Here is a 13330-nt window from a genome sequence, read left to right on the forward strand (position 1 = left end):
TGGTACATTAAGTAATTCATTCACTAAATGAATTCCATTGTAATCAAGTCGCCTGGCATAGTGGCTTTTTACTTGAGACGCTCGAGTACAAGTTGATAAAGAACTTTACTTTGATTTTTTTCTCCTAACATCAATTTCTAAACTTAATCTCATTATTCAATTAATAGTAGACGTTTCAAATAATCCCATTATTCAAAACATTATGTTATTTGGGACAAGAAGAAGTAGTATATTTAGTCATGGTTATTGCTCCACATGGTTATAATTATAGTTTGGATAACTTGGTACAATTTTCAAAAATACGCATAGATTGTCGAATAATGGTGAATTCTCGATGAGCATTGCACCATATTTCTTTATTTGAAGAAGACTACTAGAATATTACATTAACTAATTCATTTACTAAATGAATTCCATTGTAGTCTAGTTGGTTCGGATCCCAGTTTTTTACATGAGACTCCCGGGTACAACAATAGGCATTGGAAAAACTAGATACATCATAGATTACGCGTTAATGTGGCAACGATAAAAACCCTTAAAATTATTAAATCTTAAAAATGAGAGTGTGTTAGAATAATCCTCAGTTTCTCGTTGATGCTTGCGCAATATATAAATATTATTTATTAGTAATCAATGATTGCAATATTAAAAAGTACACAAGATATGATCCATTGTAGTCTAGTTGGTTAGGATACTCGCCTCTCACCCGAGAAACCCGGGTTCAACTCCTGGCAATGGAGAAAACAATATCATAGATTAAATTTCCGACGCATATTAGGTGTTAACTCAAAAACTCATTGTTACTCATTCTCCTAAATTCAATTTCTAAACTTAATCCCATTATTCCATTAATGGTAGAGGTTTTAAATGAAATTGGACAAAACATTATGTTGTTGGGGACAACAAGAAGCAGTATATCTAGTTGTGGTTATTCCTCAACATCATAGATCATGAGTTAATGTCGCACCGATAAAAACCCTTGAAATAATTAAATCTTAAAAACAAGAGTGTGTTAGAATAATCCTCTGTTTCGCGTTGATGCTTGAGCAATATATAAATATTATTTATTACTAATCAATGATTGCAATATTAGAAAGTGCACAAGATGTGTTTCATTGTAGTTTAGTTGGTTAGAATACTCGGTTCTCACCCGAGAAACCTGGGTTCAACTCCCGGGAATGGAAAGGACAATATAATATATCAATTTTTGCGACGCATGTCATGTGTTAACTGTTTGATAACTCAAAAACTCAAGACCTAAAGTACTTGTTACAATAATGTACAATTAACAAAATAATCAATATTATGTTTGAAGGATTGATTAAGAAGTTTGCTTGGATTTTTTTCTCTTAACATCAATTTCTAAACTTAATCCCATTATTCAATTAATAGTAGAGGTTTCAAATGAAATTTGACACAACGTTATGATGTTGGGGACAAGAAGAAGCAGTATATTTAGTCGTGGTTATTCCTCAACATTGTTACGACCAATGAGTACACCAACAATTATAGTTTGGTACTTCTGTCAGTCCTTTTGAGGACTTGTATAAAAGTGCTCTCGGAGCACAGTTGTATGTATAGAGTGTTATTTTGAATTTTAGTTTTATTGTTCTGCTCTCTCTGTGTCTCCTTTGTACTCTCTCTCTCTCTCCATTGTTCTCAGTGTTTACCATTCTCTGTTACTGTCCGGCTAAGCCGGGTGTGTCTATTTAACTTCTGCACACTAATCTTTACATGTTTGCAATAAAAAACCACCAACATCATGGAGTGAGAGATTTAGTGAATTGTTCTGGCAGAGGCTGGTTGGAGATTTCTTGTCTAATTATATCTTCTTGGTTGTTGGAAGAGTGGGTTCGAGCACTGATCTCATTGCCCAAAGGGTTGAATATGTTCCGGATCAAGAGAAACGAAGCACGTTGATGGATCATATTCATTCTCAGAAGGCAAATGGAAGTCAAGGGGAACGAAAGGTAACATGCGTGAATTTGAGTTATGGATTGCTGATACATAAATATTTGTAGTCTGAACATTTTGATATTCTCTCTTTCTCTTATACTAGAGGTTCTCATTTCTTGTTAATGTTTTTACTATCGTCATTCTTTATTTAATGTTTTCACTCTTGTTCTTTATTTACGTGGATTTGAAACAACTACCATTGACCCTTGTGTTCGTGGAAACAAAGCGGGGGGCAGATGCTTTGGAGGATTGGTTGTGTCGTATGGGATTTCCGGCTACGACAATACATGGGGATCATACACAACATGTATGTTATTGTAGATTGATTTGAAAATAATAGTTATCTATATTGGGGTAAAGCCTTGAGTAGAGAAGATAGTAATTATCTACACTTTCATAATATGTTTTTGAATCAGGCATTGGATATATGCTCTCTTTTAATGTTCACATTTGCTAAAGGTTGTTGAGGAATTTTGCACACATTTTTTGGTCCTATAGTCAATAATTGGTTTGTAGAGACACGACATCCATAAATGAAGATGTAGATCTCTACAAATTTTAATTGTGACCTTAAGGAACTGTAAGTTTGCAGTAATGGATTAGAAGGGAATTCCATATTATAACCATGTTTTATGCATTGGATGTAGGAACGTGAGCATGCTTTACGGTATTTCCGGACTGGTGGCACCCCAGTTCTTGTTGCAACGGATGTAGCTATCCGTGGACTAGATATTCCTCATGTTGCACATGCCATCAACTTTGATCTTCCAAATGATATCGATGATTATGTTCATCGAATCAGACGGATAGGGCGTGCTGGAAAATCAGGATTGGCAACTGCGTTCTTTACTAACAACAATATTTCGTTTGGAAAGCCTTTGGCAGAATTGATGCAGGAAGCCAACCAAACAGTTCCAGATTGGTTAATGAACTTTGCTGCTAGAGCCAGCTATGGAGGGGGTGGTGGTAGAGGTCGCCGATCTGGGGGTTCTAAGTTTGGTGGAAGAGACTACCAGAGAGAAGGTAACAGAGGTGGAAGTGGCAGTGGATATGGAGGTGCTAGCGATGGGCTTGGTGGTGGTTATGGAGGTAGCCATGGAGGTGGGTCCAAGAATTATGGTGCAACTGTTGTCAGTGCATGGGATTAAGCTGGAAAAGTGTTTCTTGTTCTTTTTTGAACATGAAATCTGAGTCGAGATATACGTCCTCAACAGTTTCACTCTAATTAGAAAAAAATCATTTTCCAAATTAGTTTTCACCAAAATTCTAAGGGCTCATTTGTAATTCTGAGTAGTGAATTTTCCTAGCAAGTAATACAAATTTTTGTAAGTTAACAATTTTGCTAGTGACAGAAAAGCTAAGCAATTTTCATTGGGAGATATTAACCATAACATTTGGTAGTGGTGAAGCTCGCACATGAGTAACAATTACCAAGTTTTGTAGTATTTCGAACTCTAAAATTTCTGTATGTAATACTCTTGCATTTCACCTTTATTTATTATTCATCGACTGACTGGGTTTTGTTGGACTTTTGTGACTAAGTTCATATGCCAAAAACATATATAGATTAAGTGCCACTCAGTATAATTTTGTGTGCTCCTGGTTTGTGTGACTTCACCGTGCTGAGAAGATTAATACCTATATGTTCAGCCATTATATTCTGTGTGAGCATTTGCGTAGCAAGTTATGAATTGTGTTGAAAATTCGGGACTTTTTCAAGGGTGAATATCACAATTTCTGTTGCCTAGTTTGAACTGTGAAAAAGTTGTTGCTTGTAGAAGCCAAGCTGTGGAGACACTCATAGAGGAATTCAGTATGTTTTATTATCCTTGCCACTCTTTATCTTTTCACTATTTAGTGGACTTGCACAACTCTTATTGCTATGTTAGGATTCTTTTGTCTCAGTTTAGGCATGTGATAGCTTAGTTTGTAGCTGATGTATAAGCTTCTTGTATATGTATGAATGTTAGTAGTTGTGAAAGCATTCGACACTTAATGGAAGGTGGGAACGGCATAGTAGTTTGAATCTTAATGCTTTGTAGTTTTCAAAACCCATAACTAAATAAGAACATGAATGAATGCCAAATTAGAAAGAAATGGGCGTTGTAACCATTATGCCTATTCTTGAGATATTTTTCATTTCATCCACAGGCTTAAATACGCATCAAATAGTGGGATAACCGTGCAATGGTTATGACGTTATTCATCCCCCTTGTCATCCTCAAAGCCAGCAAGCATAATAATATTACATGTTCCAAATTGTTGGCTCCATTTCCTTTATATTCAATCTCTATACAATTTAATTACATTCCACTACCAACTACATTTCAATTGTGCCATTTAAAAGTATGGCCCTCCTAAAAGCATGGATATTATATATATAGAAATGTTTAACCCAGTATTCACGTATATGCATGGATGGTAAATAGATGTATAATCTCTAGTGGGGGGGCATTTGGTGAGATCGTTCGATCTGGGCCTTTTGCTCTGCATCTATCTATCTACCTATCTATCTGGTTAGTTAGCTCTAGATATTTTCCGACTTTCTTGGTTCATCATCACTTGTTGGTTGTGTAATTGTTTTCTTCCTCCACAATGTCACGGGCATTTGGTGATTTGCTTCATCTTCGGATATTTTCACTCCGGATTCTCTTGGCTTCTCTCCTTGTTGCTTTCTCCTAATTAATTAAATGATATTGCTCACTCTTCTAGGCAGGTACCCACTGACCCACAAACCCTCTATCTTGGTATACATACATACATACGTACATGCATGCATGCATAGTATGTTATGTGGAGTTATCTCTCCAGTTGATGGATGACGTAGATGAGATGAGGATCCTTCGCGTTTTGGCTTTGGCTTTGGCTTTCGCCAAGCTATCCCATGCACAATATGCCTCAACATTAGCTTGAAACGCTACGCATTTAGTGAGTGAGTGAGTGCACTTGTCCCATTCTTATAAACACATATATAATTGAGCATTGTAATTATAAGTTACTTGTTTGGTCACAATTGTAAGAAGTTATAAATAACTAATTACTTGACAGTTAGCAACTACTTCGTTAATTACTAAATATAACCCCACACCACAAGTTCTTAATAGTAAAAAAACATGGTATCAGAGCATCAATAGTATGAAGCCTAAAAATATATTACCCACACCATACTCTACTTTTGTTGATCAATATTTATATATAACAAAAAAGAAGATAATAGCCTCAACATTATGGGAAGCTCCACTTAAACAAGAAAATACTTGGTAGATAGACTTACGGCAAAAAACTACAGAATTTGGAAACCAAGGATGGAGCTACTACTTGATTTGGAGGAGCTACTTGAAGTCATCACCGAAACCTGTCAAGCATAAAAAAATACACAATCAAAAGCATGGAAAGATTAGAAAAAACAAAGACAAAAGGGCAAAGCTTGAAATACTGCTACATGTAGAAGACAAGCAAGCTGATGGCATTCGAAAACTCACAACTACAACAGAAATGTGGTCCAAAGTAAAATAGATGTTTGAACCACAAGATGGTACTACTGGAATCCATACTCTTCCTACCCTGTTTCACATGTGGCTTTTGCAAGAAGAAGAAAATGTTCTTACCTTCTTGGATACCTAGGAGATATATCTCGAAGAAGCCACCATTGCGGGAAATGAAATCTCAAAAGAAATGAAGATTGGGCTCCTATCGAGTAAACTTCTAGAATCCTGGAGCACGTTTGTCACCATGAGTAGCCAAGGTAATTCTTTGTCTGATTTGATTACCAAGATCCGCCATGAAAAACTTCGACGGCAATTAAAAGAATCCACTCCATCTTTGGCAATGACTGTAACATTTAGCAAAACACAAAAATCATCTTATAATAATAGATATAGAGCTAAATCAGATGCTTACAGAAATGCAGAAATATCAAGTACCAACAAGGTAAATGATGCTTGGAAAGCTTCAACAAAACAATCCAATGGTGGTTTCAAACTGATTTGCAGATATTGTAAGAAAGAAGGGCATACAGAAGGGCTATGTCCATTCAAGCAAGTTGGAGAGAACAAAAGACAATCACAAGCAAATAATGCAACATTAGAAGACAAATCAAACTCGAAGTCAAAAGACTAATAATACAATTATGTAAAGACAACACAATTTTAATTTTCAAAACTAGAAACACAAGTACACAGTTGGTGTGTCCTAAGGAGACCCACTTGTATCCAATATAGAGTCATCCTCTGAATGCATTCTCAACAATCTTGCAAATACAACACAAGAAAAGATCTTCACTAACTCAGTTATGGCATTGCCAGCTTGGACATGTACACTATCAAGCACTACAACAATGTCAACAACAAAAAAGAGTTCAAGGCTTGCCATCCAAAATCTTTGTTAACCGGTCGGCTAGACAAAGTCTATAGGTCGACAAGGTAGTCGGAGTTGGCATCGGAGGTGTAAAAGACTAATGTGAAAGGAAGTAGCCAAAGTAATATTTTTAGCCAAGTAGTAAAATAGAATAGTTAAGAAAAAGAACAGTTAGTGTAACTGTAGATTCTTGCAGAATGGCAAGTGTATATCTTGGAAGAGTCTCTCAGATCGCCTATAGAAAGGGATTGGGAGCATTGTATCAAGATCGATCTGTTTGGTTATCGTAATATAATTTTGGTCGTTAGAGTATATTTTGTGTCAAGTGCCTTGCTTGTCATCTCTATTACGCATATTATTTATATAACTAACAATCGATCAAGGTAGTATCTCATAATCGTTTTAATTAAGTAGGTATCAAGAGAGAGACAGAGAGAGAGAATGGCAGCAACCTCGAATTCCGCACACCGGGTGAAGATGCATGTGAGGAGCGAGGCCAAGACGAAATGCAACATCGCTTATCTTAGTAGTGATCTCGTACGGGCCAAAGCGTTGGTAATATAATTTACCGCGAGGCATAATGGTCTTGATGTTGTGTTATAGAAGCCATACACGATCCCCCACATAAAACTTTTTCGAGGAGTCTAGGCAATGACGGTTTACAATCCTTTTGTATATACTTTGAGCATCACACAAATTGTCGAGAATGGTAGCATGAATTTCTTGGAGCCGACTGAGACGATACGTGTAGTCTAGTTGGTTTGGATCATTGGTTTTAAATTACCCGAGACGTCCGGGTACAACTACAAGCATTAGCAACACTAGATACATCATAGATCATGAGTTCATGTGGGATCGATAAAAACCCTTCAACTTATCAAATCTTAAAAACGAGAGTATGTTAGAATAATCCTCAGTTGTTCGGTGATGCTTCCGCAATACATAAATATTATTTATTTCTAATCAATGATTACAATATTAAAACGCGCACAAGATGTGATCCATTGTAGTCTAGTTGGTTAGGATACTCGGCTGTAACCCGAGAGACCCGGGTTCCACTTTCGGCAATGTAAAAGACAATATCAAATATCAAATTTCCGACGCATGTCATATGTTAGTTGTTTGATAACTCAAAAACTCAAGACCTAAATTAGTTGTTACAATAATGTACAATAAACTAGATAATCAATATTATGTTTGAAGGATTGATGATGAATTTTACTATGATTTTATTCTCCTAACATAATTTCTAAAGTTAATCCCATTATTCAATTAATGGTAGACGTTTCAAATGAAATTTGACAAAACATTATTTTGTTTGGGACAAGACAAAGCAGTATATTTAGTCGACATTGTTACGACAAATTAGTACACCAACAATTATAGTTTGGATAACTTGATACAATTTTAGAAAATATGCATAGATTGTAGATAAGCATTGCACCATGTTTCTTTATTTTTAGCAAAGGACTGGAATATTAGATTAACTAATTGATTTACTAAACGATTTCCATTGTAGTCAAGTTGCCTCGGATCGTTGATTTTTACCCGAGACGCCTAGGTACAAGTACAGGCTTTGGAAACACTAGATACATCATAGCTCATGAGTCAATGTGGCATCGATAAAAACCTTTGCAATTATTAAAACTTAAAAACGAGTCAGTGGTAGAATAATCCTTAGTTTCTCCTTGATGTTTGTGCAATATATAAATATTATTGATTACTAATCAATGATTGCAATATGAAAAAGCGCACAAGATGTGATCCATTGTAGTCTAGTTGGGTGGGATACTCGGTTCTCACCCGAGATACTCGAGTTCAATTCCCGGCAATGGAAACGACAATATCATATATCAAATTACAATAATGTACAATTAACAAGATAATCATTATTATGTTTGAAGGATTGATGATAAACTTTACTTCGATTTTTTTCTTGTAACATCAATTTCTAAAGTTAATCCCATTATTCAATTAATGGTAGAGGTTTCAAATGAAATTTGACAAAACATTATGTTGTTTGGGACAAGAAGAAGTAGTATATTTAGTCGTGGTTATTCCTCAACATTGTTACGACAAACTGCATATGAAGACAACGACGTACATACGGTGCTTCATCGACATGAGTCTATACAACAACTTCAATGAAGAGAGCAAGGCTCATGAGCTCTGGGACAAGATCGACATTATGTTTTAGAACAAAAATGTTGTTAATCAGGTTTCGGTATTTCGGAAGCTGGTAAGACTGTGGTACCAAGATGGCTCCAGCATGGCGGAGCACATGAATGCCTTCCAGGGGTTGATCCACCAGGCAACATCATTGGAAGTACCTCTCGCCGATGAGGTACTAGCTCTACTCTTGCTCGGTTCCCTCCCAGATACTTGGGAGACGTTGGTTGTCACTCTGGGCAATGCCGGGCCAGAAGGGAAATGGTTATCCCTAGCAAGAGTGAAGTCGAGCTTGCTAGATGAGGAGGCGCGTCGGAAAGACAAGGATACGAGCTCCGACTCCAAAGCGCTCCTTACCGAATCGGAATGCGGAAGACAAAGGAACCGTAGTCCCCAAAACCGAGAAAAGTCGGGAACACGGTCAAAGTCAAGGGGGAGGCCTACTTGGTTCTATTGCAGCAAGCCGGGACACTTCCAGAAGAACTGTCGGCACTTCCGAAAAGACAAGGAAACCAATGGTACCGATTCGAAGTGGACACCGGACCGGAACGGTAAAGACCGGAGGGGACCGGACCGGAAGGGAACAATGGCAATCGCGGCAACTAAAGAAGAGTTGATGCTCATCACCGAGGAGAGTGAGTTGAACCTTGCCGGCGACGAGACAACGTGGGTTGTCGATTCCGGAGCGTCATTCCACCTTACCCCGGACCGGAAATGCTTCTCATCCTACACAACCAGTGATCACGGTTGTGTCTGGATGGGGAATGAAGGTACATGTTGAATTGTCGGCATAGGAGACGTGTGGTTGACAACACCAACCGGATGCAAGTTGTTGCTCAAGGATGTCTGACACATTCCGGAGGTTTGACTAAACCTGATATCAGCCGATTGGCTAGATGATGAAGGCTACATTGGTAGCATCCGGAACGCAGTCATGAAATTCAGCAAAGGGAGCCTGATAGTGGCTCGGGCCCAAATGGTCAACACGTTGTACCTGATGAATGCCCAGTTATGCCCGGAAGAAGTGAACGTGGCTTCCGACACTACTGGTGAGTTGTGGCACAAGAGATTGTGTCACATGAGCGTGAAGGGGATGAAGAGGCTTGCCGATGACAACCTCATTCCGGTGAAGAACGTGCATCTTGAGAGGTGCACCGACTGCCTAACCGGTAAGCAAAACCGGACCTCCTTCCAATCAAGGCCACTGATGAGATGTAATGCACCATTGGAGTTGGTGCACACCGATGTGTGTCAAGTGGACACGAAGTCCCATGCCGGAGTGCAGTACTTCGTGATGTTCATAGATGACCACAGCAGGAGGCTGTGGGCCACACCATTGAAGACGAAGGATTAGGTGTTATCCGTCTTCAAGGAGCTCCACGCAAGAGTGGAAAGAGAAACCAGACAGAAGCTGAAGGTGGTTCGAGCAGATAACGGAGGGGAATACCGGCTCGAATTTACTGTGCCGAAGACGCCGGAACTAAACGGGCTAGCCGAGAGGATGAACCGGACCATAATGGAGAGGGTATGGAGTATGCTAGCACATGCTAAACTACCCAAGACGTTTTGGGCTCAGGCGCTGTCGACAGCGACGTATGTGATAAATAGATCACCCTTAGTGCCCTTGGATGGAAACACGCTGCAAAAGGTGTGGACCGGTAAGGAAGTATCCTACCGGCATTTGAAGGTGTTCGGGTGTCTCGCGTACGTGCATGTTGCTAAGGACCAGAGAGGAAAGTTGGATCCAAAGACCCGACCATGCATATTCCTCGGATACGGCGATGATGAGTTCGGCTACCAAGTGTGGGATCCGGTTAACAAGAAGGTTTTTTGGAGCCGAAATATTATCTTCATGGAGGACAAGACTCTTGCTGACTAGGAGTCGAAGAAGAAGATAATGAACTCCGATGAGATTCGGACCCAGCCGGCTAAGAGCCGGTTGACACTTAAGGAACCAACCGGTTACGGTGAGGATACCGAACCGGCAGAAGAAGAAGTAGAGGAAGCTTAAACCGGAACCGGCCAAGAGCCCGAATTGGATTCGGATGAAGAACAAATAGAGGAGCCGGTTGCCGAAAACGAAAGACGGAGATATCCTCTCAGAGAGAGAAGGGCCCCGTGGAGATTTCCGGATGCAGAGCATGTGCTGTTGACCGATGAGGGAGAGCCGGAAAGCTTCGAAGAAGCGAAGGATGACACCCATAGCCGCAAGTGGTTGAGTGCCATGCAGGGCGAGATGGATTCCCTGCATGAGAACCACACGTATGAATTGGTGGAGTTGCCAAAAAGAAAGAGGGCACTCCGAAACAAGTGGGTGTACAAGTTGAAACCGGGAGATGTCGGCAACCCTCTAAGGATCATGTTGAAGGGGTTCCAGCAGAAGAAGGGCGTGGCCTTCGACGAGATATTTGCCCCGGTAGTAAAGATGACTTCCATCTGGACGGTGCTGAGCATAGCAGCAAGCATGGACCTTGAGGCAGAGTAGTTAGACGTGAAGACGGCGTTCCTCCACGGCGATCTCGAAGAGGAGATCTAAATGCAGCAACCGGAGGGATTTGCGAAGAAAGGGAAGGAGCACCTGGTTTGCCGGTTAAAAAAGAGCCTATACGGGTTGAAGCAGGCTCTCCGGCAATGGTACCGGAAATTCGACTCCTTCATGACTGATCAAGGGTACCACAAGTCGTCGGCCGATCGTTGTGTGTTTGTGAAGAAGTTCGAAGGTGGAGACATCCTGATACTCGTCTTGGACGTGGACGACATGTTGATCGTCGGTCAAGACCAAGTCAAGATACGGATGCTGAAGAAGGCCTTGAACCAGACCTTCTCAATGAAAGACTTGGGTCCGGCAAGACAGATGCTAGGGATGCATATCATCCGAGACCGGCCAACGAACCAATTGTGGATGTCACAGGAGAAGTACGTGACAAAGGTGCTTCAGCAGTTCAACATGTGAGATGTGAAACCGGTCGGATCGACACTTCCGGCAAACTGTAGGTTATCTGGTAAGCAAAGACCGAAGACGAAGGCAGAGAAGGCGGATATGATGAAAATACCATATGCCTCTGCTGTTGGAGTGGTGAGTCGGTTTATGAGCAATCCCGGCAAGGAGCACTGGAATGCGGTAAAATGGATACTTCGATACTTGAAAGCCACCGCAAGTATGTGTCTCTGATTCAGCTCCGGTAAACCCCAACTTGACGGTTTCACCAATTTGGATATGCCGGCTGATGCAGATACCAGCCGGTCAACATCCGGATATGTCATGACATATGCAGGAGGAGTTGTTTCGTGGCAATCGAGGCTGCAGAAGACGGTTGCGTTGTCAACCACGGAAGCGGAGTACACGGCGGTTGTGGAAGCTGGCAAGGAAATACTATCGATGAAGGAATTCATCGAAGAGCTAGGGATCCGATAAGAGGAATACCGGCTCTATTGCGACAGTCAAAGTACCATCCACCTTGCGAAGAACGCAGTGTATCATTCCAGGACGAAGCACATCCAACAAAGGTACCACTGGATTCGGGAGCGAGTAGAAGACCGAGAGTTCGTGCTGACGAAGATCCACACGGAGGAGAACGGGTCGGATATGCTTACCAAGGTGTTGACGCCCGACAAACTAGACGCATGCCGGAAGCGGATCGGATTGACGAGGCATCCCATGCCGGAGTGAAGGGGGAGTTTGTTAGAATCTCGGTCCCTCTAGATGGGATACGAAGGCTCGGCATCGGAAGACCCAGTGAGAACCGGATGATGAGTACCCAGCAAGGAAGACCCGGTGAGAACTAGATGACGAGTACTAGGCAAGGAAGATCCGGTGAGAACCGGATGACGAGTACCCGGTGAGAACCAGATGACGAGTACTAGGCAAGGAAGACCCGGTGAGAACCGGATGTTGCAAGCCCGGTGAGAACCTCTCACCGGATAAAGGGACATATATGTAGATATGTTTTTGAGAGCCCATTGGGGCTATATCTGTAAATAGTCCTAATGTCATATTAGTATAAATATGACCTAGGGCAAACAATGTGTATTATGATTATAGTTGATGTTATTATCTTTGTATACTATTATTAGTGTAACGACTATACTGAGAGAGAGAGAGAGAGAGAGCGATACACAGTATGTCTCTGTTGTAACTGCCACCAGGCGAAGATTGTGAGCAAGAGATCGTTGCCTCTGTGCTCCCTGTTACACTCTTTGACATAGTGATAGTTTGGAGTCAGTGGACTCCCGTGGTTTTTCCCTCTCAGGGTTTTCCACGTTAACATCTTGTGTATTCTCTTTCTGTTTGTGTACTTACCTCCATTCCCATTTCTTCTGCGTTTCACTATCATCAAGTGATCTACGTTTTGGTTGTGGCCGGAGATTATTCCTCATATTACTTGTCATCTAGTTTGTTAGGATACTCGGCTCTCACCCGAGAGACCCGGGTTCAACTCTCGACAATGGCATAGACAATATCAAATATCAAATTTTCGATTCATGTCATGTGTTAACTGATTGATAACTCAAAAACTCAAGACCTAAAGTAGTTGTTACAATAATGTACAATTAACAAAATAATCAATATTATATTTCTAGGATTGATCACGAACTTTACTTTAATGTTTTTCTCCTAACATCAATTTTGAAACTTCATCCATTATTTTGTTAATCATAGAGGTTTCAAATGAAATTTAACAAAACATTATGTTGTTCGGTACAAGAAGAAGAAGTATACATATTCGTGGTTATTCTTGAAGATTAATACGACAAATTAGTACACCAACAATTATAGTTTCGATAACTTCATTCATTTCAAAAAACACGTATAGATTCTAGAATAATTATCAAATGTCAATGGGCATTG

The 13330-nt window shown here is 40.4% G+C and overlaps 1 protein-coding gene across 1 annotated transcript; it reads left to right on the forward strand.

The window, feature by feature from the left end:
* Positions 1 to 239: 239 nt before the first annotated feature.
* Positions 240 to 3347, forward strand: LOC147859080 (DEAD-box ATP-dependent RNA helicase 52B-like). Its single transcript, XM_087326275.1, has 4 exons — positions 240 to 284; positions 1797 to 1975; positions 2161 to 2263; positions 2604 to 3347. The coding sequence occupies exons 1-4, from the start codon at positions 240 to 242 to the stop codon at positions 3102 to 3104; spliced, it is 828 nt and encodes a 275-aa protein (XP_087182401.1). The 3' UTR covers positions 3105 to 3347.
* Positions 3348 to 13330: the final 9983 nt, after the last annotated feature.

This window comes from Azolla caroliniana, unplaced genomic scaffold (genome assembly GCF_043228905.1).
Source record: "Azolla caroliniana isolate FFs.n. ecotype wild unplaced genomic scaffold, voAzoCaro1.0.p SCAF_10, whole genome shotgun sequence".
NCBI lineage: Eukaryota > Viridiplantae > Streptophyta > Polypodiopsida > Salviniales > Salviniaceae > Azolla > Azolla caroliniana.

Coding starts and splice junctions, on each gene's coding strand:
- LOC147859080 (XM_087326275.1), top strand. CDS start 240: ATGGTTATTGCTCCACATGGTTATAATTATAGTTTGGATAACTTG. Junction 285..1,796: donor ATTATAGTTTGGATAACTTG/GTACAATTTTCA, acceptor TTGTTCTGGCAG/AGGCTGGTTGGAGATTTCTT. Junction 2,264..2,603: donor ATGGGGATCATACACAACAT/GTATGTTATTGT, acceptor CATTGGATGTAG/GAACGTGAGCATGCTTTACG.